The sequence below is a fragment of the Hordeum vulgare genome, chromosome 6H (assembly GCF_904849725.1).
Source record: "Hordeum vulgare subsp. vulgare chromosome 6H, MorexV3_pseudomolecules_assembly, whole genome shotgun sequence".
Taxonomy (NCBI): domain Eukaryota; kingdom Viridiplantae; phylum Streptophyta; class Magnoliopsida; order Poales; family Poaceae; genus Hordeum; species Hordeum vulgare.
Window position 1 is genome coordinate 543,746,037 of NC_058523.1, and position 27,249 is coordinate 543,773,285.

General features: G+C 44.6%; 1 protein-coding gene across 1 annotated transcript; it reads left to right on the forward strand.

Moving 5' to 3' along the window:
- The first annotated feature begins 15,350 nt into the window (after window positions 1–15,350).
- LOC123401727 lies at window positions 15,351–18,451 on the forward strand. The gene is made up of 5 exons (XM_045095582.1): window positions 15,351–16,357; window positions 16,462–16,556; window positions 16,674–16,785; window positions 17,700–17,752; window positions 17,880–18,451. Exons 1-5 carry the CDS (start codon window positions 15,430–15,432, stop codon window positions 18,099–18,101), a joined length of 1,410 nt encoding a protein of 469 aa, XP_044951517.1. The 5' UTR covers window positions 15,351–15,429; the 3' UTR covers window positions 18,102–18,451.
- The last annotated feature ends 8,798 nt before the right edge of the window (window positions 18,452–27,249 follow it).

The following is a 27,249-nucleotide window of genomic DNA, read 5'->3' on the forward strand; positions in this document are numbered from 1 at the left end:
CATTGCCTTAGATATCTGCTGCGGCAACAAAAGTCCTTCCTTGGCGCTAGGAATTCTTCTTGTTACTTCTCTGGTTTGCGTCGGTTTTTCCCTTGAAGAGGAAAGGGGGATCCAGCATAGGAGCAGTAAGTATTTCCCTCAGCTTGAGAACCAATGTATCAATCCAGAAGGAGGGTCTCGTCAAGTCCAGAGTACCTGCGTAAACACAAACAAGCTTGCACCCAACGCTTCAAAGGGGTTGTCAATCCCTTCAGGATTGTTTGCAAAGTGAGATCTGAAGGCGGAAAGTGCAACGAAGTAAAAAGTGTAAGGCTGAAAATATGGTGTGGAGTAGACCCGGGGGCCATAGTGTTCACTAGAGGCTTCTCTCAAAATAGCAAATATCACGGTGGGTGAACAAATTACTGTCGAGCAATTGATAGAACCGCACAAAGTTTTGATGATATCTAAGGCAATGATCATACATATAGGCATCACGTCCGAGACAAGTAGACCGATACTTTCTGCATCTATTACTATTACTCCACACATCGACCGCTATCTAGCATGCATCTAGTGTATTGAGTTCATGACGAATAGAGTAACGCCTTAAGCAAGATGACATGATGTAGAGGGATAATCTCAAACCAATGATGAAAACCCCATCTTTTTACCCTTGATGGCAACAACACGATGCATGCCTCGCTACCCCTTCTGTCACTGGGTGAGGTCACCACACGGTATGAACCCAAAACCAAGCACTTCTCGCATTGCAAGAATCATAGATCTAGTTGGCCAGACAAAACCCACAACTGGAAGAGAATTACAAGGATATGAAATCATGCATAAGAGAGACCAGAAGAAACTCAAATAAGATTCATAGATAATCTGATCATAAATCCACAATTCATCGGATCCCCACAAACACACCGCAAAATAAGATTACATTAGATAGATCTCCATGAAGATCATGGAGAACTTTGCATTGAAGATCCAAAAGAGAGAAGAAGCCATCTAGTTACTAGCTATGGACCCGTAGGTCTATGGTGAACTACTCACGCATCATCGGAGAGGTCATGGTGTTGATGAAGAAGCCCTCCGTGTCCGAATCCCCCCCTCTGGTAGGGCACCAGAACGTGCCCCAGATGGGACCTTGCGGAGACAGAAGCTTGCGGCGGCGGAAAAGTACTTTCGATGATCCCCTGATTTTTTTGGGATTTTAGGGAATATATAGGCGCAACACCTAGGTCAGAGGGCGCTTGCTAGCAGTCCCCGGCAACGACACTAGAGAAATGTTGTTGACGTGTTCCTGACTTGATGCCTTCCTCGCAACGGAGCCAGAACTGCTCCCAGTTGCTCAACAATTAGCAATTGTCTTGCAATGGCCCACCAGCGCGTGGGTTCGCGGCAGTTTTCGAGGGTAGAGTATTCAACCCAAATTTGTTGGTTCGCCCGACAAGAAGCGAAAGGATACTCTCAAGTATTCGCAGCTGAATGTGTCCGATTCAACCACACCTGAAAGATTAGTATCTTCAAGCAAAGTATCAGTAGCAAAGTAGTATGATAGCAACGGTGCCAGAAACGATCTATTGACGGCAGACTATTCCTAACGGTTGTATCAATGGCGCCAGAAGTTGCCCGTGGACGGGAAATATTCTTTCCCGGCAACGGCGAGCGAAAAAGTATTGTAGCAGGTAGCAGCAGTGTAACGAGTGACACAAGTGGCAAGGAATAGCAGTGGTGACAACAGTAGCAAGTAGCAGCAGTAGCAAGTAGCAGCACAGCAAAGCAAGTAACAGTAGCAGCAAGAGTAGTAACAGCTGCAGAGCAAAACAAGTAACAACAGTAGTGGGACAAACTCGTAGGCAATGGGTCGGTGATTTGTTTGGATGACATTCATCATGCAACAGTTATAACATAGAGAGATATGTGGCTAACTCCCGTTCGTCAATGTGATGTTGGCATGCATTCCATGTGTCGTCATACGTGCTTAGGGAAAAGAACTTGCATGACATCTATTGTCCATCCCTCCCGTGGCAGCGGGGTCCAAAAGGAAACTATGGGATATTAAGGTTCTCCTTTTAATAAAGAACCGGACCAACGCATTAGCACTTGGTGAACACATGAACTCCTCAAACTATGGTCATTACCGGGAGTGGTTCCGGTTATTGTCACTCCGGGGTTGCCGGGTCATAACACATAATAGGTAACTACAACTTGCAAGATCGGATATAAACACACATATATTGGTGACAACATAATAATTTCAGTTCTGAAATCATGGCACTCGGGCCCTAGTGACAAGCATTAAGCAAGGCAAAGTAGTAGCAACATCAATCTCTGAACATAGTGGATACTAGGGATCAATCCCCGTCAAAACTAACTCGATTACATGATAGATCTCATCCTACTCATCACCGCCCAGTGAGCCTACGAATAGATTACTCACGAACGATGAAGAGCTTCATGGAATTGGAGAGGGAAGAAGGTTGATGATGACGATGGCGACGATTTCCCCTCTCCGGAGCCCAAAACGGACTCCAGATCTGCCCTCCATATGAAGAACAGAATGTGGCGGCGCCTCCGTATCGCAAACGCGACGAAATCTTCTCTCTTTATATTTTCTGGGACGAAAGTGAATTTATAGAGCTGAGTTTGGGGGCGGTAGAGTCATGTGGGCCCCACAAGTTTGGTAGCCGCCACCAGGGGGCGGGGGCTACAGGGCTTGTACTGGCCCATCCCCTCCGGTGGATCTTTGCGCAAGTATTTTTCATATTTTCCAGAAATATTCTTCGTAAATTTTCAGGATGTTCCGAGAACTTTCATTTCTGCACAAAAATAACACCATGGCAATTCTGCTGAAAACAGCGTGAGTCCAGGTTAGTTCCATTCAAGTCATGCAAATTAGAGTCCAAAACAAGGGCAAAGGAGTTTGGAAAAGTAGATACGATGGTGACGTATCAACTCCCCCAAGCTTAAAACCTTGCTTGTCCTCAAACAACTCAGTTGACAAACTGAAAGAGAAAGAAAAACTTTGACAAACTCTGTTTGATCTTGTTGTTGCAACTATGTCCAACTCATAACCAGAATTTCAGCAAGATCACAAGTTAACCACATAAGCAAGTGACACAAAGGTCTCACGGGAAACTAATATCAATGGAATAATCAGCTAGCGAGGAAATAATAATAAGTTTCAGATACCAACAATTCAATCAAAACAAGCATGAAGCAATATGAATAGGTGGTATCTCGCTAGCTCTTTCTGAGACCGCAAAACATAAATGCAGAGCACTTTCAAAGATCAAGGGCTGACTAAACATTGTAATTCATAGCAACGAAGATCGAGTCATAGTCATACTCAATATCAATCAAAAGCAAAGCATAAAAATGACAGAGGTGCTCTCTAATTGGTGCTTTTATAAGAGGAGGATGACTCAACAGGAAAATAAATAGACAGGCCCTTCGTAGAGGGAAGCATTTGCACAGGTGCCAGAGCTCAAGCTTTGAAAACAGAGATAATAATTTTGGGTGGCATGCTTTCATTGTCAACGCAATGACCAAGAGTTCTCAATATCTTCCATGCTATTCATGCTATAGGCGGTTCCCAAACAGAAAAGTAAAGTTTTAACTCCCTCACCACCAATCAATCACACTCCACGGCTAGCCGAATCCTCGGGTACCGTCCATACTAACATCAATCCGGGGGGGTCTTGTTTTACAGTTATGTTTTCGATTTAAGCGTAGAACTGGGCATTCCAATTACCGGTCCCTTTCTCGTGAATGACAGTGAATAAACACATGTTGAGGATAACACGCCTAACATGGAAGATATCAATAGCCCCCTGTCACCACATGAGCGGTTCGGGCATGCAAAACAGATTATTTCTTGAAGGTTTAGAGAATGGCACATGCAAATTTACTTGGAACAGCAGGTAGATACCGCAAATAGGTAGGTATGGTGGACTCTCATGGAAAAACTTTTGGGTTTAATGGAAGTGGATGCACAAGCAGTATTCCGCTTAGTACAAGTTAAGGCTAGCAAAAGATTGGGAAGCGACCAACTAGAGAGCGACAACAGTCATCAAGATGCAATGAGTTTGACTAACATTGAGTGCAAGCATGAACATGATATAAGTCACCATGAACACAAACATCATAGAGGCTATGTTGATTTTGTTTCAACTACATGCATGAACATGCGCCAAGTCAAGCCACTTGAATCATTCAAAGGAGAATGCCATCCTATCATACTACATCATAGTCATCTTAAAATCTATGTTGGCATTCAAGACAATCCATTATAAACTCCTAGCTAATTAAGCATGGCATCAGAAACTATGATCTCTAAGTTGTCATTGCAAACATGGTTCTCTCACAACAAAGCTGAATTTGGGACGACAAGCTAGTCATATTTACAAAAACAAAATAGATAGAGTTCATACCAGCTTTTCCAGTCTCAGTCACTTCATCATATATCATCATTATTGCCTTTCACTTGCACGATCGAACGATGTGAACAATAATAAGAGTGCTCGTGCATTGGACTAAGCTGAATCTGCGGGCAAACACAAAGGAGAAGACAAAGTAATATGGCTCTTTGAAAACTAAACACGTATGCATGCAAGAGCCACTAAACATTGTAACCAATATCTTCTACCTTGACCCAAAGAAAAAGAAAACTATTTACACGGAAAACTCCCAACAAGCAAAAGAAGAAAGGAAAATCTTTTTGGGTTTTCTCAAAAGGACACAAAACAAGAAAACAAGAAAACAAAAATAAACTAGCATGGATAATACAGTGGCAAAGTGTAAACACCGACTAACAAAGTGAAAGCATAAGCATGAACGTAAGGTCGGTAAGAACACGTACTCCCCCAAGCTTAGGCTTTTGGCCTAACTTGGTCTACTCCCAAGGCGGGAAATAACCAGCTCCGGGAAACTCCGGAGCGGACTGTGGATGCCACTGTTGTGTGAGATCCTCTAGCTCCCACTCATAAACTGGCGTTTGGTACTCGACTGGTGGCTCGGGCACGGGCACCTGTGGTTGGGCCAAGCCCCAATATGCGTAGATGTCTGAGGACATAATAGTGTACCTGCCTGCATGAAGATCGAACAAAGAAGGAACAAGCAAAGTAATAGTCTCTCGAGTACCCTGACTAAACACCAGGTTATATATCATCCGTCTACTAGCATCTCTATCCAGAAAATCATCGCGAACCATGCTGTCATAATCCAGATATTTCTCAGGAAGAAGCATCTCTCCTTCCTCCCCAAGTCTAACGGGTATCTCAAAGTGTTTGGCAAGACGTGTAGCATAGATACCTCCATAGACGACACCCTTGGAATGGTTTGTGTTCAACCGCTGAGCTACTATAGCACCTAGGCTATAAGTCTTATTGTTATAAAGGCCTTCGCGCAAAACCGCAAGATCTGGGGAACTAAGTGACCCAGCTTTCCCACGGCCAATCAGACATTTTCCCACAAATAATGAGAAGTACCTAAGCACGGGAAAATGAATGCTAACAGCTCTAGCACAAGACACTCCTCTCTCCTCTCCTACAACAATTGTGTCGATGAAAGCTTCCAAGTCCCGTGGACGAGGTTCATGAATATCCCCAACGTAAGGTAATTTGCGAACATTGCAAAAATCCTGGAGTGACATGCGCTGGGGGATATCATAAGTTTGAACTCAACCATAGGAGGATTCTTCCTCGGATAAAAGTTGAAGCTTTGAACGAAAATATTGGTGAGGAGGAGGTATTGTGAGCACTTATCTTCAACGAACGCGGTAAGACCTGCGTTCTCCACCAAGTAATAAAAGTATTCATAAAGCCCAGCGGCGCGCAAAAATTCATTACTTGGCCACTCGCACGCTCGAACTTCTGTGACTCGAGGAACCACATACTTGGGGTGGTTCTTCTCATCCTCCTTGGGGGTACGGCTTGAATAGCCTCTCAAGAACCTCCTCATCTTTTCCCTTTTCCAACTCTGAAAAATTCTGAAATTTTTAGAGACTTCGAAAGAAAAGTGAGTAAGGGTTAACTCAACTCGTAGCAACTACTCCTACTAGTGCCTAGAGACCGTATCATGCGCTAAAACTACTTGGGACCAACTAAAATCAACATTTCAAGCTCAAGAACAGGGTCACCAAGGTAGCAAGAATACGCGAAGGATAAAGCACTAGAGCAAAGACTAATTCGACCAATGGAGGAGTCACTTACCAAGGACTAATTTCCCCAAAACGTTTCGGAGAATGGTACTTTGAGCAAGGAGATCGAAAATCACAGCCAAATCAGCAAGAACACGGGTTTGAGCTGCGAAACGATTTTTTCTGGAGGTGGAAGAAGAGGATGGGAGCTGGAATAAGTGGAGGGGGTCCCTGTGGGCCCCACAAGCTTGGTAGCCGCCACCAGGGGGGCGGCGCCTATAGGGCTTGTGGCCCACTGGGGGTGGCTCCCAGGCCAGCTCTCAGTCCCAGTATTTTTCAAATATTCCAGAAAAAATCATACTTGATTTTCAGGACCATCGGAGAACTTTTATTTTCAGGGTATTTTTCTCCGGGACGCTAAAACAGAAAACAGGAAAAACTAAACTAAATCTATCAATTTTCTTCTAAGCAACAGAAAGTGAAAGCTTAAAACAGATGTATGTGACTCTTTGATTCATCCATTTCATGGTCATCGAAAGAAATCCGTCAATGGGGTTGATCAAATCCTCATGACAAAAACCTTTTCGAGTCGCAAGAGGAAACGGAGAATTGTCGAATAGCCACTAAGTCACCTCAATGGGGATATGTATCTCCCCAACAAGCAAATCATACTTCATCTTCACACGAGGGATAGGGCATCCAAAGCTCCCAATAAGAATCGATGAAGTTTTTTTGATAGCATTAATGCAATGTACTTGATATCGTTTCTTCGAAAAGTGCACTGTATGCTCATTACCGTTGACATGGAAAGTGGCATTGCCTTTGTTGCAATCTATAACAGCCCCTCAAGTGTTTAAAAAGGGTCTTCCAAGGATGACGCCATGGCATCGTCCTCGGGAATATCCAAGATAACAAAGTCTGTTAAGATAGTGGTGTTAGCAACCACAACAGGCACATCCTCGCAAATGCCGATAGGGAGAGCAGTTGATTTGTCGACCATTTGCACAGAAATTTCAGTGGGTGTCAACTTATCCAGTTCAAGTCTACGATAAAGAGAGAGCGGCATAACACTAACACCGGCTCCAAGGTCACATAAGGCAGTTCTTACGTAGTTTCCTTTAATGGAGCAAGGTATAGTGGGCACTCCGGGATCACCAAGTTTTTTAGGAGTTCCACCTTTAAAAGTGTAATTGGCAAGCATGGTGGAGATCTCAAGATCTGGTATCTTCCGTTTATTGGTCACGATATCTTTCATGTACTTGGCATATGGAGACATTTTGAGCATATCAATTAACCGCATCTGCAGACAGACGGGTCTTATCATCTCAACGAAGCGCTCAAAATCCTCATCATCCTTTTTCTTGGATGTCTTAGGACGAAAGGGCATAGGTCTCTAAACCCATGGCTCCCTTTCTTTACCATGCTTTCTAGAAGTGAAGTTATTATTATCGTATTTGTTAGATTGTGGGTTATCAGGATTAACCGTAGGTTCAATCTCCACATCCTCATCATTTCTAGGTTGAGCATTATTATGAACATCGATGTCCATATTGTCACCAGGTTCATGTTCATCACCAGATTGTGTTTCTGCATCACACGCAGAAATATTATTAGGTTCTTCAGGTATGACAGTATTTGGTGAACTGACATGTAGGTTTCGATCATCCTTCTTCTTCTCCTTAGGATAATTGGGTGTATCCGCATTAATTCCTTGAGAATCTTAATCAATTCTCTTAGGATGGCCTTCAAGATACAAAGGTTCCTGAGTCATTTTGCCTCCTCTAGTAATGACTTTGACAGAGTTGTCATTTAATTCATTGAGCAAGTCATTCTGAGCTTTAAGTACTTGTTCTACCTGAGTAGTAATCATAGAGGCATGTTTACTCAGAAGCTTCAGATCATTGACATTTCTGTCTACACAAGCACTTAAATGACTAAGCATACGAGTACTTTGTTCCAAATGTCTGATAACATAATCATTGAAACTCTGTTGTTTGGCAACAAAGTTGTCAAATTCATCAAAGCATAGGCTAGCAGGTTTGTCAAAAGGAATATCACTCTCATCAAACCTACGCAGAGAATTCACTTCTACTACTTGTACCGGGTTATCGAGACCAAGGATCTCTTCGATAGGTGGTAGATTTTTGACATCTTCAGATCTAATGCCTTTCGCTTGCATAGATTTCTTGGCTTCTTGCATATCTTCGGGACTGAGGAATAGAATTCCTCTTTTCTTAGGAGTTGGCTTAGGAGGTGCTTCAGGAATAGTCCAAGCATTATCGTTGATCAAGATGTTATTCAAAAGGATCTCAGCTTGTTCGATAGTTCGTTCCCTAAAAACACAACCGACACAACTATCTAGGTGGTCTCTAGAGGCATCGGTAAGTCCGTTATAGAAGATATCAAGTATCTCTTTCTTCTTAAGAGGGTGATCTGGCAAAGCATTCTGTAGCTGGATGAGCCTCCCCCAAGCTTGTGGGAGACTCTCTTCTTTGAGTTGAGCAAAATTGTATATTTCCTGCAAGGCAGCTTGCTTCTTATGGGCAGGGAAATATTTCTCACAGAAGTAATAGACCATATCCTGGGGACTACTCACACATCCAGGAGCAAGAGAAGTGAATCAGGCTTTAGCGTTATCCTTTAGAGAGAAAGGAAACAACTTAAGGATATAGTAGTAGCGGATCTTCTCCTCACTAGTGAAAAGGGTGGCTATATCATGTAGTTTGGTAAGATGGGCTACGACCGTCTCAGACTCATAACCGTGGAAAGGATCAGATTCGACTAGAGAGATTATCTCAGGTTCGTCAGAAAATTCATAATCCTTGTCGGTGATAAAGATAGGTGAAGTGGCAAACTTCGGATCGTATTTCATCCTAGCTTTTAGAGATTTTTTTCTTCCACTTGAGAAGTAATTTCTCAGCGTCATAGGCATCCTTACACGCAAGAAAATCCTCAGCTATCTTTCCCTCCATAACATAACCCTCAGGTATATCACGCAATTCATATCTAGGAGAGCTAGATCTAGCAGGAGCAAAAGCAGGTTCTATCTCAATAGTATCGGCAGTTTCAGAAGCATCACGAGCATTGGCAGTAACTCTAGCAATATGAGCATCAAGGAATACCCCTAGTGGCATATCAGGCAAAGTAGTATCTCTAGCAGTATCAAGCATAGCATCATCAGGCAAAATAGCATCTCTAGCATCATCACGCAAGGCAGTATCAAGCATAGCATCATCAGGAAAAATAGCATCTCTAGCATCATCAGGCATAGCATCTCTAGTAGTATCACGCATAGCAGTATCAGGCATAGCATCTCTAGCAGTATCAGGCACATGCAACATATCAAGATTTCTAGCAGGAGGTGGTGTCGCAAACTTACTCATAACTGAAGGTGAATCAAGTGCAGAGCTAGATGACAGTTCCTTACCTCCCCTCATAGTTGAGGGCAAAACTTTGGTTTTTGGATCTTTGAGGTTCTGCATAGTGATCAGCAGATATAAATCCCAAGTGACTCAGAGAATATAGCAATCGCTTCCCCGGCAACGGCGCCAGAAAAATGCTGCTACCAGTCCCCGGCAACGACACTAGAGAAATGTTGTTGACGTGTTCCTGACTTGATGCCTCCCCGGCAACGGAGCCAGAACTGCTCCCAGTTGCTCAACAATTAGCAATTGTCTTGCAATGGCCCACTGATACGTTGACGTCAGCTGTGCTTCTCTGGCAATGGCTCCAGAAAAGTGTTGATCCTGCAATCTCTAGTGTTAGCTAGACGAATGCTTATAACAACTAACCTTCTCCTACAACGGCACTAGAAGAATGCTGATAGCACTACCCGCCAATGAAACTGGAAGAATGTTGTTGATGGCCCACCAGCGCGTGGGTTCGCAGCAGTTTTCGAGGGTAGAGTATTCGACCCAAATTTGTAGGTACGCCAGACAGGAGGTGAGAGTATACTCTCAAGTATTAGCAACTGAATTTGTCAGATTCAACCACACCTGAAAGATTAGTATCTGCAAGCAGAATAGTAACAGCGAAGTAGTAACAGCGAAGTAACGGGTATCGGCAGTGGAACGAGCAATAGCAGCGGCAAGGAACAGCAGTATTCGCAGGAGTAGCAAGTAGCAAGAGTAACAAGCGACAACAGTAGCAACAGTAGCAGCAGAGCAAAACAAGTAACAGCAGTAGCAACAGTAGTAGCAGCAGCAACAGAGCAAGACAAGTAACAGAAGTAGCAACAGTAGTACAAACTCGTAGGCATTGGGTCGGTGATTTGATTGGATGATATTCATCATGCAACAGCTATAACACGGAGAGATAAGTGGCTAGCTCCCGTTCGTCAATGTGATGTAGGCATGCATTCCGTGTGTCGTCATACATGCTTAGGGAAAAGAACTTGCATGACATCTATTGTCCATCCCTCCCGTGGCAGCGGGGTCCAAAATGAAACTACGGGATATTAAGGTTCTCCTTTTAATAAAGAACCGGACCAACGCATTAGCACTTGGTGAACACATGAACTCCTCAAACTATGGTTATCACCGGGAGTGGTTCCGGTTATTGTCACTCCGGGATTGCCGGATCATAACACATAGTAGGTAACTACAACTTGCAAGATCGGATCTAAAACACACATATATTGGTGACAACATAATAATTTCAGATCTGAAATCATGGCACTCGGGCCCTAGTGACAAGCATTAAGCATGGCAAAGTAGTAGCAACATCAATCTCAGAACATAGTGGATACTAGGGATCAATCCCCGTCAAAACTAACTCGATTACATGATAGATCTCATCCTACTCATCACCGCCCAACGAGCCTACGAATAGATTACTCACGAACGACGAAGAGCTTCATGGAATTGGAGAGGGAAGAAGGTTGATGATGACGATGGCGACGATTTCCCCTCTCCGGAGCCCAAGACGGACTCCAGATCTGCCCTCCAGATGAAGAACAGGTGGTGGCGGCGCCTCCGTATCGAAAACGCGACGAAAACTTGTCTTTTATTTTTTCTGGGACGAAAGACAACTTATAGAGCTGGAGTTGGGGGCGGCAGAGGCCTGTGGGCCCCACAAGCCTGCCCATCGCCACCAGGGGGTGGAGGTGGAGCAGGGGCTTGTGGCCCACTAGCCCACCCCCTCAGGTGGATTCTGGCGCAGGTATTTTTGATATTTTCCAAAACTGCTCCCCGTAAATTTTCAGGACGTTCCCAGAACTTTCATTTCTGCACAAAAACAACACCATGGCAATTCTGCTGAAAACAGCGTCACTCCAGGTTAGTTCCATTCAAATCATGCAAATTAGAGTCCAAAACAAGGGCAAAAGAGTTTGCAAAAGTACATACGATGGAGACGTATCAGCGCCCAGGGGGCCCACAAGCCTGTGGGTCGCGGCCTCCCCCATGGTCGCGGGGTGGGGGCTTGTGGGGACCCTGAGGCTCCCCTGCCTTGGCTCCCAGGCTTCCCGATCTTCTTCCCTTACGAAAAAAAATCTTTTCGGGGGTTTTCTTCCGTTTGGACTCTGTTTCAAAATCTCCTCTGGAAGGGGTCAAAAACATGGAAAAAACAAGAACTAGCACTTGGCACTGAGTTAATAAGTTAGTCCCATAAAATATATAAAAGGCATGCAAAACATCCAAAGTTTGACAAGATAATAGCATGAAACCATAAAAAATTATAGATACGTTGGAGACGTATCAATATCGTCATGACTTTGCGCGGTTCTATCAATTGCTCGACAGTAATTCATTCACCCACCGTAATATTTGCTATCATGAGAGAAGCCTCTAGTGAACACTATGGCCCCCGGGTCTACTTCACATCATATTTTCAGCCTTACACTTTTACTTTGTTGCACTTTCCGCCTTCAGATCTCACCTTGCAATCAATCGTGAAGGGATTGACAACCCCTTTGTAGCGTTGGGTGCGAGTTTGCTGTTTTTGCGTAGGTACTTTGGAGACTTGCCTTGATATTCCTACTGGATTGATACCTTGGTTCTCAAACTGAGGGAAATACTTACTGCTACTGTGCTGCATTACCCTTTCCTCTTCAAGGGAAAAACCAACACAAGCTCAAGAGGTAGCACACATCACCTTGGCAGGAATCCTCTTCCTTGGGCGCTGGACCTCAACATCATCACCAGGGTCGTCGCGGTCGATCTTATAGAGCTCGGTACCGCATACCGGGCATGCATTCAAATTCTCGCACTCCTCATCACGGTACAGTATGCAGTCATCAGGGCATGCATATATCTTCTGCACCTCTAGTCCTACTAGGCAGATAGCCTTCTTTGATTCATACGTACTGTTGGGCAATTCGTTGTCCTTTGGAAGCATCTTGTTTAACAATTTCAACAAATTTTCAAAACCCTTGTCAGATACACCATTCTCTGCCTTCCATTGCAGCAACTCCAGTGTGGTACCCAACTTCTTCTTGTCAACTCCAGTGTGGTACAACAATTTCTTGTGATCCTCTAACATGCGCTTCAACTTCTGCTTCTCCTTTTCACTTCCACAGTTTCTATTTGCATCAGCAATGGCCCAACCAAGATCATCAGCGGGCTCATCCGGTGCCTCTACTTCAGCTTCTTCCCCCATTGTAGTACCATCGTGTTCAGGGAACGAAGGATAGCCATCATCATCCTCTTCTTCTTCATTCTCTTTCAATAGAACCCCTCTTTCTCCGTGCTTGGTCTAACAGTTATAGCCGGACATGAAACCAGACGTAAACAGGTGGACGTGAATGACTCTTGACGCAGAGTATGTTTTATCATTCTTACACACAACACATGGACAACACATAAAACCATCCCGCTGGTTTGCCTCAGCCGTACGCAGAAAACTCTACAAGCCATTAATGAACTCGGGAGAGCGTCAGTCATCGTACATTCATTGCCGGTTCATATTCATTACACAAGACCGAAAAGATCAAATTAATACAAGTTCACACATAAGGTTCATACACACTTATTCTCATAAAACAACATACAAGAGTTTCTAGCTAAAGCATTTAAATGCAACAACAAATGCGATCAAGATCACAACTAAGGTAACAATTTACCCAACAACATAGTGATACCAAGCCTCTTTATTAAGGGCATATTTTCTAATCCTTATAATCTTCAAGCGCATTGCATCCATATTGATCTTGTGATCATCGACGACATCGGCAACATACAACTCCAATTTCATCTTCTCTTCTTCAATTCTTTTTATTTTTTCTTTTATATACTCTTTTTCTTTTTCAACTAAATTTAAATTCTCGACAAGAGGGTCGGTTGCAATTTCCGCTTCACACACGTCCTGGATAAAAATATCTATGTCAACTTGATGGGCATAATTGTCATATAAACAAGAAATGCAACAAATAGTTATAAAAGAGAATATACCACATCCGAATCATAAACCGGACGAGGATCAACGGGGACGGATATCAAGACCATGACACTATGTATAACAAAATCATACAGGTAATAAAACTATCTAAATCATACAAAAATAAGATTTTTTGGAATAAAAAGGATAAGAACAAGAGGGTCACCAAGGTGGTTCCGGTGACGAGACGGTGCGGGCGATCGACTGTGGTTAGGACGGAGACGGGAAGGCACTAAGTAAACCACACCTACACATATGCAAACTAAGAAGTTAATTTGAGCTCAAATTGCATATAATCAAATAAACTCCCACATGATTACTCCCAGACTAAAACCCACACATCACTATCTAATTGTGGAGCATTTAGCAATGAGAGATAAAAGGACAAAGTTGCTAACCTTTGTGAACACTTGGATTGGATGGGGTGCCTCAAATCTTGACAAATCTATGAAAAAATGGAGGATGAACTCGAGCAAGGCAAGAAAACAGAGGAGAGAAAGGGGAAAATGGAGAGCTTGGGCTCGGGCTGGACGAAGTAGTATATATAGGGATACTTTTAGTCCCGGTTTGTGATACAAATCGGGACTAAAGACCTATATGTAGTCCCGGTTTGTATTACCAACCGAGACTAATGGCTCTCGCAGGGGCCCCAGCCTGACAAAACCCTGCCACCACCTCGTTAGTCCCGGTTGGTAACACCAACCAGGACTAAAAGCATTCCTCACGAACCGGGACTAATGGTCACATTAGTCCCGGTTCAAGAGCAAACCGAGACTAATAATCCAAACGTAAATCATGTTTTCTACTAGTGCCGGGGTTCCTCAGGCAGGGGAGCTGGGCCGTCTATTTTCTCAGCCAGTTCCAGCCAATCCTGCAAAGAAGGGGGGATAGTAAGACCTTCAATAAAACTAGAAATTTGAGTAAGTATAAAGAGCTCGGACGCACCTTCAATGAGGGAGTATCGACGTCCAAGCCGGTGACTTCGTCCTCGGGCAGCCACTCTTGCTGCGGTTTGAGTAGTATCCGCCACAAGTTTTCATGGGTGGTGTGGTAGAACTCGAGCACCGTCCATGGGTCGTCGGGCTTGTGAGACCACATTGGGTTATCCCGGTGCTGGCACGGAAGAATGTGGCGATGGAGCATGACCTGGACTACATCGGTGAGTTGGATGTTTGACGCCACCAATTGTTTGATGCGCTTTTCCAGCAACTTCACATCCGAAGCTGATCCCCAGTCCAGACCCTTCCTGATTCATGAGGTTAGCCTCACTCGGGGTCCGAATTTGAACTCGTCAAGCCTCATCCAGTTTTCTTCTCGTGGCTGTGTGATGTAGAACCACTCCTACCAGCCCTTGATGGTGTCGATCAGTGTGCCCTCTGTCCATGGCACGTGACAGATCTTGCTTATCACAGCCCGCCACAATCGGCGTGCTGGCTGCCGACCGACTTTAGCTTGCCATTGAAGACTTTGAGCCAAATACCGAAGTGTGGATGAACCCGCGGGAAGGCCTCGCAAATGATGATGAAGATGAAGATGTGCACAAGAAAATTCGAGGAAAGATCGTGGAAGTATTATACCATAATAAAACATCAGACCCCTCACGAAGGGGTGAAGCGGGAAGTCCAGTCCCCGGAGGAAGTGGGGGACGAACACCACCCGCTTATCGGGCCTAGGCGTAGGTTTTCTGCTGGGCCGCCCTACAGGGTGGGTTTGTTAGGTCCGCAGACACAGAAACTCTATCTACGGCCGTATTGGGCCGAAGTCAGCCCACTGCACGCGTCTTCGCAGCAGGCCGCAAATGGCCGATCGCTCGACCACTCCACTGACTCATTCCCCTCCCCCAAAACCCTACACCACGTCCATCGAGGAGGAGGAGGAGGAGGAGGAGGAAGGAGTGAAGCCCCACCTCCCGCCGCGCCGCCGCCGCCATGGCGCTCCGGCTGATCAACCCGAGCAGGAAGCCCCTCCTCCACGTGCCCCGCCCCTCCTCCTCCTTCTCCTCCTCGTCCTCCAACAACAACAACCCTCCCTTCCCTCCCCCACCGCCGCCGCCCTCCGACGACCCCGCCGCCTCCGCGCGCCACCAGCCCCCGAACCACGGCGAGGGACCCCAGAAGCCGGCCGCGTCTTCGCTCTTCCTCGACATCCGCGACCGCCTGAAGTCGTCCCCGGCGTCGCCCCCACCGCGCCGGATCCCGGCCAACCCGCTCCGCCCCGGCGCGCCGCCCGCGGCCCCTCCCCTCGGCCTCGACGACATCAAGCGCACCCTCGAGTCCTATCGCGCCGTCTCCCCCCGCTTATCCGGCCCCGGCGTGGGCGGCAGAGGCGCCAACCCGTCGTTCCAGGATTTGCTCAAGAGCAGCGGCGCCAACCAGGCGGGTCGCCCCCAGGGAGGAGCCCCCAACGCCGGCGACGGCAAACCGTTCAGCCTCAGCTTCGCCAACATCCGCGAGAGCATCCGCAAGCTCGACCCGCAGCATGACAGGCAGCGCCAGCCGCCTTTGCGGTTCCTCAACAACACGCCGGAGAACATCTTCGGGAAGGAGTTGCGCCAGAGGGCCGGGAAGCCGCATCCCGGGGAGGCGAAGGATGACGAGGACGACGGCGTTTTGCTCACCAATCAATACACCCCCGAAGATCTTGGCAAGATGCTCAGGGACCTCCGGCCGGCTGACGCAGGGAAGGACGGGAAGGAGTGGTTCTCTCTCGAGGAGCTGCAGGGTCGGATCGCCAAGATCGTGGAGCAGGAGAAGAGCAACCCGGACTCGCGGTTGGGCGGCACCTTTGGTGTTGTCGTGCAGAGCTTAGGGACCCTCGATAGAGATCAGAAAGAGCACAAGAAGCATGTCAGAAGTGGTAATCCCGCCCACCATTGCTTGTTTTTCCTTTACATTCACCGCTTTTGCCTTCGGGCAATGGAACTGACGAGCTTGTGATGTATTGTGCTTGATCGGGAGCAGTCCAGCATTGGGCCCTATTTGCAAATATCGGTGGAAAGCCGCTGCCGGAGTACATGCTGAGCAATCTTCCGCCGCAGGAAGAGTTGCTAGAGAGGGTGAGATTGGCCTTCTCATTTTTCATCTATTTTCTGTTGGTGGGAGGACTTCTCCCCTGTTTGTATCTGCTCTGAGAGTGCGATTGACTGATGATTATCGTTGCCTGCTGTCTTCAGTATTTCCATCCTGACCACATGTCGGGCGAAGAGAAGATGAAATTGGAGCTTCAGAAGGTCAGGGATGAGTTCAAGATGTCCGAGAATGACTGTGGTTCCGCACGAGTTCAAAGTAAATTTCTTACCCTTTGCTTGCATAATACTGGAAAACTGTGACGTATAGTTAGAACACACTGACTTGCCAATATAGAACACAGACTTGCATGACATACCAGAAAACTGTGACAGATAGTAGAACACAGACTTGCCAACAGTGTCGCACTGTTGTGCCATAACTAGTGTAATATTGATAATTAGAACTCCTTCCGTAAAGAAATGTAAGAGCATTTAGATCACTATTTTAGTGATCTAAACGCTCTTATATTTCTTTAGAGGGAGTAATTGTTACATTTTGTATCACCTTTGTGTCTGGAAAAGAAGGCGGCCATGATTTTGATAGAGGGTTAGGACTAACTTGAGGATTTCTTTTTGCCTGAGGAGCTGATATAGCCTGTGTTAGACATAGCAGCAAGGAGTATTCAGAATTCAACTTGAACAGCTAGTATTTTTGTGAACTGTAATGTAATATAATGGAGACATGATTCAGTTAATTCAACTGAAGCTATGGTTCAGTTAACCTCAACATTATGTTTTGGATGGTAACATGTTATTTCTTTTCCTATTCTTCTGTAGCTAGTAGTAATTGATTAGTCAAAAAGAAGTCTGGCTGAATATTGTTTCGAAATTCTGGTTCTTCTAGATTTTGGATAGTGCAAGTTCTTATTTGCCGTACTTTGGAACATATCGTCATACCTACCACTCCTAAGTTTCTTCACTTCTCTATGGCTAGTTGGCAATCTTCTTTCACTATCCTTATAGCTGTAGGAAGCAGCTTGTACATGTACTCCCGGAACTAAATACCTTCTTGAGGTCTTGAGCAGTGGTGATTTATTTTCTGTTGAGTATTTTATGTCGTTTTGGCTCTGCTTGCACCTTTTGTAGGCGCATAGTGTGTGTTACTGATATGCCGCGTCTTTGTGTTTTCAGTAGCCCAACTGACACTAAAAATCAAGCACTTGTCAACTGTTCTACACAAAAAGGTACGTGCAATGTTGAACATCCCTTGTCAATACCCATGCTGTATCGCTTTTTTTACCTTCACACCACATCTGGAATCGCACAAACGTCGGTTTGGTCAAGTGACTCGTCGGCTCCTCTGTGATGCAGGACAAGCACTCTCGAAAGGGGCTCCAGGACATGGTCCAGAGAAGGAAGAAGTACCTCAAGTACCTGCGTAGGACCGACTGGGACTCGTACTGCCTCGTCCTGTCGAAGCTGGGGCTCCGCGACACGCCCGAGTACAAGGCGCCCGACTACAAGAAGACCCAGCCGAGCAAGGCGCAGTCGAAGAAGAGCAAGAGCAAGAGGAAGAGAAAGATGAAGGCGTAGAGCTCCGCTGCGCGGGGCAGATGATGACTCTCCACACTCTTCTCCTTCCCTTTGGCCTTGAGAACTCCGTTGGCGGTAGAATCCATCGGGTCGACAGGCACAGAGGCTCCACATGTCTCGGCCCAGCCCGGTCTTTGCAGTGTTGTAATTTTTTGATCCACTTCTTATGTAATAACCAGTCGCTTGACATAGCTGCATGTTTTCCTTATTCTGTAGCAACAGAATGTTTGTTGATCCGAGGTCTCAGCTCTCCCCCGTCCTGTTATCATCAGGCGAATGGATTGAGGAACAAACGGGATAAGTACAAGTTACTTCATTTTATCATATATAGGGTGATTGTGATGCCTTTTTTGGCTGGCGTTGCCATGTCTGCAATCCAAATTGGAAGAAATTTCCGTCACTGATATCGCATAGCTGACAGCCGAAGAGCATGGTAAGCGGCCTCCCAGCCTACAACCAGGTGTATGTCTAATACTCCTTGGCAGCTCTCCTGCCAAAAAAAGTCATGTGTGTTTAGGTTGTCAATTTAACTTATATAAAATTAGTAATTTAATATAAAAAATATCATTAGAAAATAGAACATCTGATGTTTCTAATGATATATTTTTTGTATTATATGCCTCTTATTAAGTTGATCAAATTGACGATCTTGACACACATGCAAAAATAATACTCTTTTTTTCTTTTTAATTGTTTTGTCACATCATTTTTTTTATCTATGTGACACCCTTTAACAGTTAGCATTAATGCATTGGAAGGGCCTAGACTGTGATGGAGGGAGTAGTTTGTATCTTTAATTCTACAACTCGTCTATCTTTTCTCTCCTCTTCACTTTATTTTAACTAGGCAAAAAATTGATGTGGCATCTCCTTGTCCTTGCATAATTTTCTTCCCCTCCCATATCAAACCTTGTTTACATAGGAATGTTGCCTCTTCTGGATTGTCGTGATCGGAAACCGACGACGTTGGATTTAGCCTTATATTTACCCCTTTGCTTCTACTTCATTGAAACTCGGCTGGGAAAGACTTTGTTGAAATCTATACCCTTGCCACTCCCGATCATAAACCTTCGATATCTTTGGTTGTCTTCACTGTTGACTATGTCGTTGTAGGCTCTACCACGTCGTAGGAAGACCCTAAGAACCACTCTTGATCGTAAAACCCTTAACATATATGAAGGTCTCCATTGTTCTTAGCTCTAACACCGTAGCTGCTAGCACATCGTAGGTAAACGACACAATTCTTGGAATGGTTTAAAAAAGAAGCTTCCCTTCACTAGATTAGAAAATAACCCGCTTCACCTGTTCATTGGAAAGGGGGTGTATAAATTGATTGCAGGGTAATAATTTATAAGCCCCAACAACTGGGAAAGATGGTATGAGAAAGCGAGGAAGGGATGGTTTACTGTATAAACCATCAAAAGAACTGAGGTCATTGATCACGTTGTTCATATCTTTTTTTTAACACAGTACAGAAGCAAGTGTTTATATACACGCGCATACATTCACCCATATGAACACACACACGCATATCCTATCTTTATGAGCACCTTCGAAAGACTAAGCTCGCATATCATGTTGAGATTTACGAAGTCACTGTATACGCCTTGTCGTCGATGGAAATGTCTCCTTCCACTGAAAGCGCATCGTCAAAAATCTTGATATAAATTCAGAAATATTTCAAACACCATGACTTGAATCCTACTGGATTGAGGATATCAGTGTCCCTTTAATCATCCAACCATACATTGGTTTGCATAGACAGACTATATCACTCCTTTCCGACGAGGGCAAAACCAACCAAGGCCTTGGCCTGCCCACCTCCGTAAGAGTAATATTTTAAGACATGCGTGCCTCACCTTATTATACTTGCTCCTATTTAAAGGTTTGCGTGAGCATATAAATCTAAGTTCTAAGCGCATCAATTTCACTGTAGGAATTGACTAGGGAGCGGTGTCGCATATGTGCTCTCCCATGCGGCGGCTCCTTAAATGGCCGGTCGGGTCCGATTCCCTTTGATGTTCAAAATTCAAAAAGTTTTATCTACAAAACCGTTAATTCAATCGATGGTCCGTTTTCACCATTGACTTTCTCGCGACGAGTTCTTCGAAACTAGATCCCATGTCGACATGTTCTGACAATTTTTTTTTTCAGTTCATACCTGCCATATTTCTTAACCCCACTTGTGTCACGCGCAAGATGCGACCCTATCCTTAATTTGACACGATGGCCTCGTCAGGGATAGAAGCGCATCTCGTCGTGTCGCAGGAATGGATATCGTTACAAGTACATGTACTGAAAAGAAGATATATATATATATATATATATATATATATAGAAATGGCTTACACTCGCCACAAGCTACATCAGAGTCACAACAGTACAATACATAATCATCATGAAGAAGAGCAGGGTCCGACTACGGACGAAAACAAACGAGAAAAGAAGAACGACGTCCATCCTTGCTATCCCATGCTGCCGGCCTGGAACCCATCCTAGATCGAAGAAGAAGAAGAAGAAGAAGAAGAAGAAGAAACTCCAAATGAACAATCAACGCGCTCGCGTCAAGTAACCTTTACCTGCACCTGCAACTGGTGTTGTAGTAATCAGTGAGCCACAGGGGACTCAGCAATCTCATTTCCAAAGGTATCAAGACTAGCAAAGCTCAATGGGTGAGGTATGGTTAAGTGGTGAGGTTGCAGCAGCGGCTAGCATATATTTGGTGGCTAAACTTATGAGTACAAGAAATAAGAGGGGGAAGATCTACGCATAGCGTACGTGACTACTGATGATCAAATGGATGATCCTTTACACCTACCTACGTCAGACATAACCCCACCGTGTCCTCGATCGGAGAAGGAACTCACGAAAGAGACAGTCACGGTTACGCACACAGTTGGCATATTTTTAATTAAGTTAACTTCAAGTTATCTAGAACAAGTGTTAAACAAAGTTTCCACGTTGCCACATAACCGCGGGCACGGCTTTCCGAAAGATTTAACCCTGCAGGGGTGCTCCAACTAGTCCATCACAAATTACCACAAGCCGCATAGAAATCCTTGATCGCGACACTCGCAATCTCGTCGGATTCCTTAGTGGAAAACCTCAACTCTGAGATTACCCAAAGCATCACCGGAATCCCGATGCACAAGATATCTCGTCAAAGGTAAAACTAATCCAGCAAGGCCGCTCGGCGTGTTGCCGATCTCGATAGGAGCCGCGTATCTCGTTCTCAGGACATGACGGATAAGCTACGTGTACGGAGGCCTGATAGAAATCACCCAAGTTTCCCTGGGTTGGCCCCGCACAGTGTTCTGTTTTGGACCAGCACCATCAGCACTGGCCCCCCTTTATTATGTAGAATTACTCCTCGGGTAGCGCTAACTCCCTATGCATTTAAGTATTATCAAATTGTTATGTTGGGAAAATGTAGTACCAATGTTGGGCTTTGCCAGACGAGCTTTAATGTAAAACGAATTATCAAGGGGGTCCCCATAACAACCTCGATCGTGTTAGGAGCGCTCAAATATGGAACATAACACCGGTAGCCGAAAGTAAGGGGGCAAAGGTGGAACAAAACACCAGGCTAAAAAGGCCGAGCCTTCCACCTTTTACCAAGTATATAGGTGCATTAAATTAAATAGCATTTATATGGTGATATAACAAGGAACCCATGTTATCACATGGAAGCAACTGCACCTGCAACTAGAAACGCTAACACAGGGTTAAGCAAGCGGTATCATAGCCAATCAGTGGTTTGCTAGGTTGAACAGGTTGAGGGTTTTTATGGCATTGTTGAGAGGCTGTTATTTAACATGTGGTAGGCAACGAGACATAACGATAGAAACGGTAAAACTAGCATGGAAATGATAGTAAGGGTATCTGGGGAAATGGTCATCTTGCTTGAGATCCCGCTTGAAAAAAAACAATTCTGTGAAGCAGACGAACCGATGTAGTCGAACGGGTCCTCACTTTCCGACACACTTGCGGAACTCTATCGAGACGAAGGAAACCGGAAACAAGAATCAACACACGATATTGACCACACGATGCACAACACATATGATGCATGAACAGCTGAATACAAGCAAGTCACAGCATGACAAATCACACAATCAAACACTACACATTAAGTGAAGTTCAATATACAACGAGTTGCATATTGACGAAACTCCACATACGAATTATTTAGTTCTATCCCGATTAGGTACTCAACAATATTAAATGTTATTAAACATGGCAAGAGGTGAAGCGCACTTAAACTACCTATCTAGGCATTTTAAATGAGGTCGAAAATGACATATAGCACCTCCGAGACGACCTCACATGTTAATTTATAATTCTGTCCAGATCTGAACTAACACGTTTAATTAGTTGTTAAACATCAAAACAAATAGGTTCACGTGATTCTACGCGTCGTTACAAGCAATTTACACATAGAGAACATCTCCAACGGAGCTACGGATCAAAAGATACGGACACCGCAAGATATGATGACATGAATGCAATATGTGTGCAACGACGGTCACCAGCATTTCAAAACATACAACCAGCAAGAGAAAATGAAACTACACGAGATTCTAAGCAAGTTTCATATAGGACACGATCAAAACGGAGCTACGGTTCAACAACTACGAGCAAAACAAGAAATCACTATAATCTGCCAAAAAACAGCCACATATCATTTTCTACACCTCACAACTACGAGCTACAAAATCCCAATATGCTCAACCAAGGCATGAGACGATAGAGGGCTAGAAGCACTACAACAAACAACTAACAACAATTGGCATGGCATCCTGGAACACTAGGAAAAGAAGTCACAAAATGGCTTCTCACACACAGTTTCAGACTTAGTGAAAATAGTAGTTTATGAAGCTGTAGTTTTCGATCTGAAGCCATATTGACAGCAGCAAAACCATAAGCTACAGGACTCCAAATAGCATGAAAATTTATAGCATGCTAGAGAATCCTAAAGTCTACAACTAACTTCATTGCACCAACCTCAAAAGAGCTACAGATCAAAAGATAGAAGCAAGACAAGACAACAACAAAATATAACAGATTTAGACTTAGAAATATTTCAGCATCTCTAAAACATCACTATTACCTAGCAAGTAAAGATCAACCAAAGCACACCTAAGCATGGATTTCTATTGCAACTAAAAATACCAGGGGCTAGACTAAACATCAAAGGGCAATTCTCTAGTTGACAACTCCTTCAAACGAAGCACGCAATAATTCCTATAAAATAGACAAGAGGGCCACATGGCAAAATATCGCGCGAACTAACTTGCTCAAAAGCTAAAAATAAATACACAGAAAAATCCTAAGAATTTTTCTACCCTGAAAACATATAAAACATGTGGGGTTGCAATACAAAAATATTGTCACACGTAAATGCGAGATAATGTCCTAAACACGGGAAATAAACTAGCGGCAAATCCCTACACGCAAAAATACCAACGGCTACTCAAAAATACATGGAAAAGTGGTTCCTAAAACATGGAAATTTCTACTACGGCATTCGAGCAACCCGGACACGCGCGAAAAATAACTACGGGACGGAATCTATTGGAACAACACGTAAAACTATGCATTCGGCACGTCAAACAATGTCAAACAAATATGCAAGTTATAAATTCGGATTCTACGCGAAATTGTACACAAAATCCATATGCTACACGCCTCGTTCCGACACACGGTTAAAAAGATACGAACGTTTAAATATATCCCTATTTTCTGGAATTTTAATTAAAATCCAAAAACCTAAAAAAAAAGGCTACAGGCCTAAACTACTACTAACGGGCCGATTAGAGCAAGCGCTACACCACTAAGCAACGCCTCACGCGGAATATAGTCGAGAGGGCGACGGGCTCACCTAGCTGGGCCGTGGCCTAGGACGACGAGGTGATAGCAGGAGAGGTGGGCCGGTCGGGGCGCGCCTGGGCCAGGGCGGTGCTGGGCCACGCGGCGGCTGGCCGAACTGCTGGCGACTAGGCCTGGAGGGCGCTGGCCTGGCGGTCAACGGCGATGCACGAGGGCTCGGGATCGATCCCTCGTCCCGGTCCGGCTCGGGACCGAGAGGAGGCGGCACGAGCTGGCGTCGGGGGAACCTAGAGAGGCGGCGATAGGAGCTGGCGGCGGGGATCTGGAGAGGCTGCGGCAGGAGCTGGCGGCGGGGGATCTGGTGCGGGGCGTGGACCAAAGGGCACGGGCGGCTGGCTGGCGAGGGAGGCGCTCGGGAGGAGCTGGAGCGCGCGAGAGGTGCTGGCTCGGGCACGGGAGCTCATGGGAGAGCTGCGGGAGGAAGCAGGGGATCTTCGATCCGACTGTCGAGATCGGTGGAGAGGTTAGAACAGATCTGAGAAGAGAGAGAGCTGCTAGGGTTTGATGGGGGCACGGATTTCGAGGCAAAGGGGGTGGTTGCCTAAAAATTAGGAGGAGGGGTCTATTTATAACAATGGGGGGCTAGGTTTAGCGAAATTCCGACCCGGATCCAACCGTGCGGTCGGAATTGGACGATTCCGCACGCGGGAACGGGTAAGTGGCTGTGAAGAGTGGTTTACCGGAGACGAGAGGGAAAACGGGCGGCGCGGCAACGATTTATAAAACGCCGACAAACGTCCGACGAATAACCGAAGACGGTGCCGCTACGGACGACCGTTCGGGTACCAAACGGACTGTGATTGCGATGAAACTTGACAGGCGGCCTACCTATATTAAAATAATACCGTACGTCAAATCTCACCCCAATGAGAGAAAGTTTTACACACACTTTTTAAAACAAGATTTAAACGATGCCGCGGGTGCGTGCGAGGGCTCAGAACGGACAACGACGAGAACCGGCAACTAACATCGGATGCCAGTTTGAAAACTGGCGACAAAGAAACGCCGATACAATGTTGATAAAGCGCATGATGCGATGATGATGCGACAAAAGAAAATAGACACACGACGAAAACGGAATAGAAGGGGAATCTTCTGAAACATCGGCATCGGGTGTCACAACTCTCCTACACTACAAGAGGATCTCGCCCCGAGATCCAAGAATGAAAGGGGGAGAGGATGGGAAAGAACAAGAGGTAAAAACTTAGTCGCTTCTTTGACAAACGAGTGAAACCAACGATCCTTGAAGGTAGCAAAGAGATGAGGAATGATATGAGAGAAAAGCAAGAATTCACGGAAAATTTCGGCAGCACTTCGGTAGGAAAATGGGACAAAAAATTCGATAAGATGGGAGAAATAGACAATATTCATAACAAACAACTAAACAGAACAAGGGAACACCATGATCTTGATAGAACAACATAATGGACCCAAAAGAGCAACATCACAATGCCTCTGGAACAAGAGAATATGAACTAGCTCAAGCGGAAGAAGAGAATGAAGAAAAGAATGACAACTATCATCACAATAGAATTGAAGAGCCTCCGGACAGAGAATTGACGCAGTTGTTTGAAAAACAACAACGAAAAGAACAAGCTTGTAGTGAACTTGAGAAATCATCTCAACATTTATGAGGTGACGACCAACCACTAAAATAAACAAGGATAGTTGAAAGTAAAGATATGAAAACTTCTTACACCATGAGGAAACATTGATAACTTAGATCAATGAAAATCATCATAATAGCAACATTCCATAGGAAAAGATTTAGGTGAAAACTAAACCAAGATAGCACCAATGTAGAAATCATGAGTTGAAAACCTCTCGTGATCATAGAGTTGGTGGGTTTAATTACCTCATTATTGAAAAAAAATCTTCGAGACTCCTCCACTAACAAGAATGCTATAATACCACCTCAAAGGAAAAGGAAGAACAAATGCACTTCGAAATGCAAGAGAAGAAAACTTGAGGTTCTCCAATAAGAATCTTGAAGAACACTTTGAGAATGAATTGACATCATGAGCCGCTCCGGAAGAAGAATTCAGATTACTATGAACAAGAATAAGAATTATGTTATGCTTATCCTTCATCAAGTTTAATTGATGTGAAGCAACGGATTTAGCATACAACTTATTCTTCTAGAAATGAATCTTGAAGAGGCAGAGAGATAAGCACCACTTGAAGCATAAATGAAAGAAGCACCGGTAAGAATTCCAATTGAATGGAAATACCAAGAATTAATGGAGATACATGAGAATGAAGAGATCATGATCCACCTGAGAGGAAAAATTTAAACAAGACACCAGAATAATTGAGGGACGAACGAAGAGACAACAATTGAGAAGAATTGAGGATGAAAGCTGAAAGTTGAGAACGAAGAATCTTCTGAAATGATGGCCTTCGGAGGATCGAGAAATAACACAACACAGAAATGCACGGGATAGCAAGAAAGGAATTACTCATGAATGACAACAATTAAGATGATGGCACAAAGCTGAAATGATGGATCTCCAAGAGAATGAACCAAGATTGAGAGAAACACTCCTTCGGTCTTCAAAGCTGAAAATGACGAGAAGAACACCACCCAAAATAACTGAGACACTCCGGAATAATGAAGAATGAAAGGTTGAGCCAAAGACGAGAATTAATTCGAATTGATCTTGAAGAAGTAATATGACTGATGGAAATCATTCTTATGTCATAGTTGAAAAGAATTAAAGAACTCTGGAAAGATTACAAGAGCGAGATAAGATCCTGGAAAACCTATGGGTTATGGGCCCACTCAAAGAAACAACCGTTGAAAAGATTGCTTAGAAGAGAGATATAGCACCGGTATGAAGAGAACTAGATGAGGTTAGCACCTCAAAATAATTAAAAGAATTGAAAACACGAAACATCCGAGATATCTTCAACGCTCCGGATAGAAAAGAGAGGAATGAATAACAAGAAGACTGATAAGAATTTCCAACACTGGAAAGAATTACAAGGATGAATAGGATATCATGAACACGGATAGCTTGAACTAAATTCACCAGAAAAGATAACAAGAATGAATGAAGATGAACATGAAGCTCCTGAGAATCTTCACAATGGATCACCAGATACGACACGGAAGAAAAGATAGCGGAAGCATCACTGAATAAGAAGGCACTTGGATGAAATCCAAACAGTGAAGAAAAGGGCGGGAGGGCGGGGAAAAACAAAGATGACTCGGGACAGATGAGATGAACTCCGGAATAAAATGAGAGAATGATCTTGCA

Bases quoted from the DNA above. Each gene is read 5' to 3' on its own strand.
- LOC123401727 (XM_045095582.1), top strand. From the start codon at position 15,430: ATGGCGCTCCGGCTGATCAACCCGAGCAGGAAGCCCCTCCTCCACGTG. The intron at 16,557-16,673 runs GTGAGATTGGCC...TGCTGTCTTCAG, and splicing joins AGGAAGAGTTGCTAGAGAGG to TATTTCCATCCTGACCACAT. The intron at 17,753-17,879 runs GTACGTGCAATG...TCTGTGATGCAG, and splicing joins CAACTGTTCTACACAAAAAG to GACAAGCACTCTCGAAAGGG.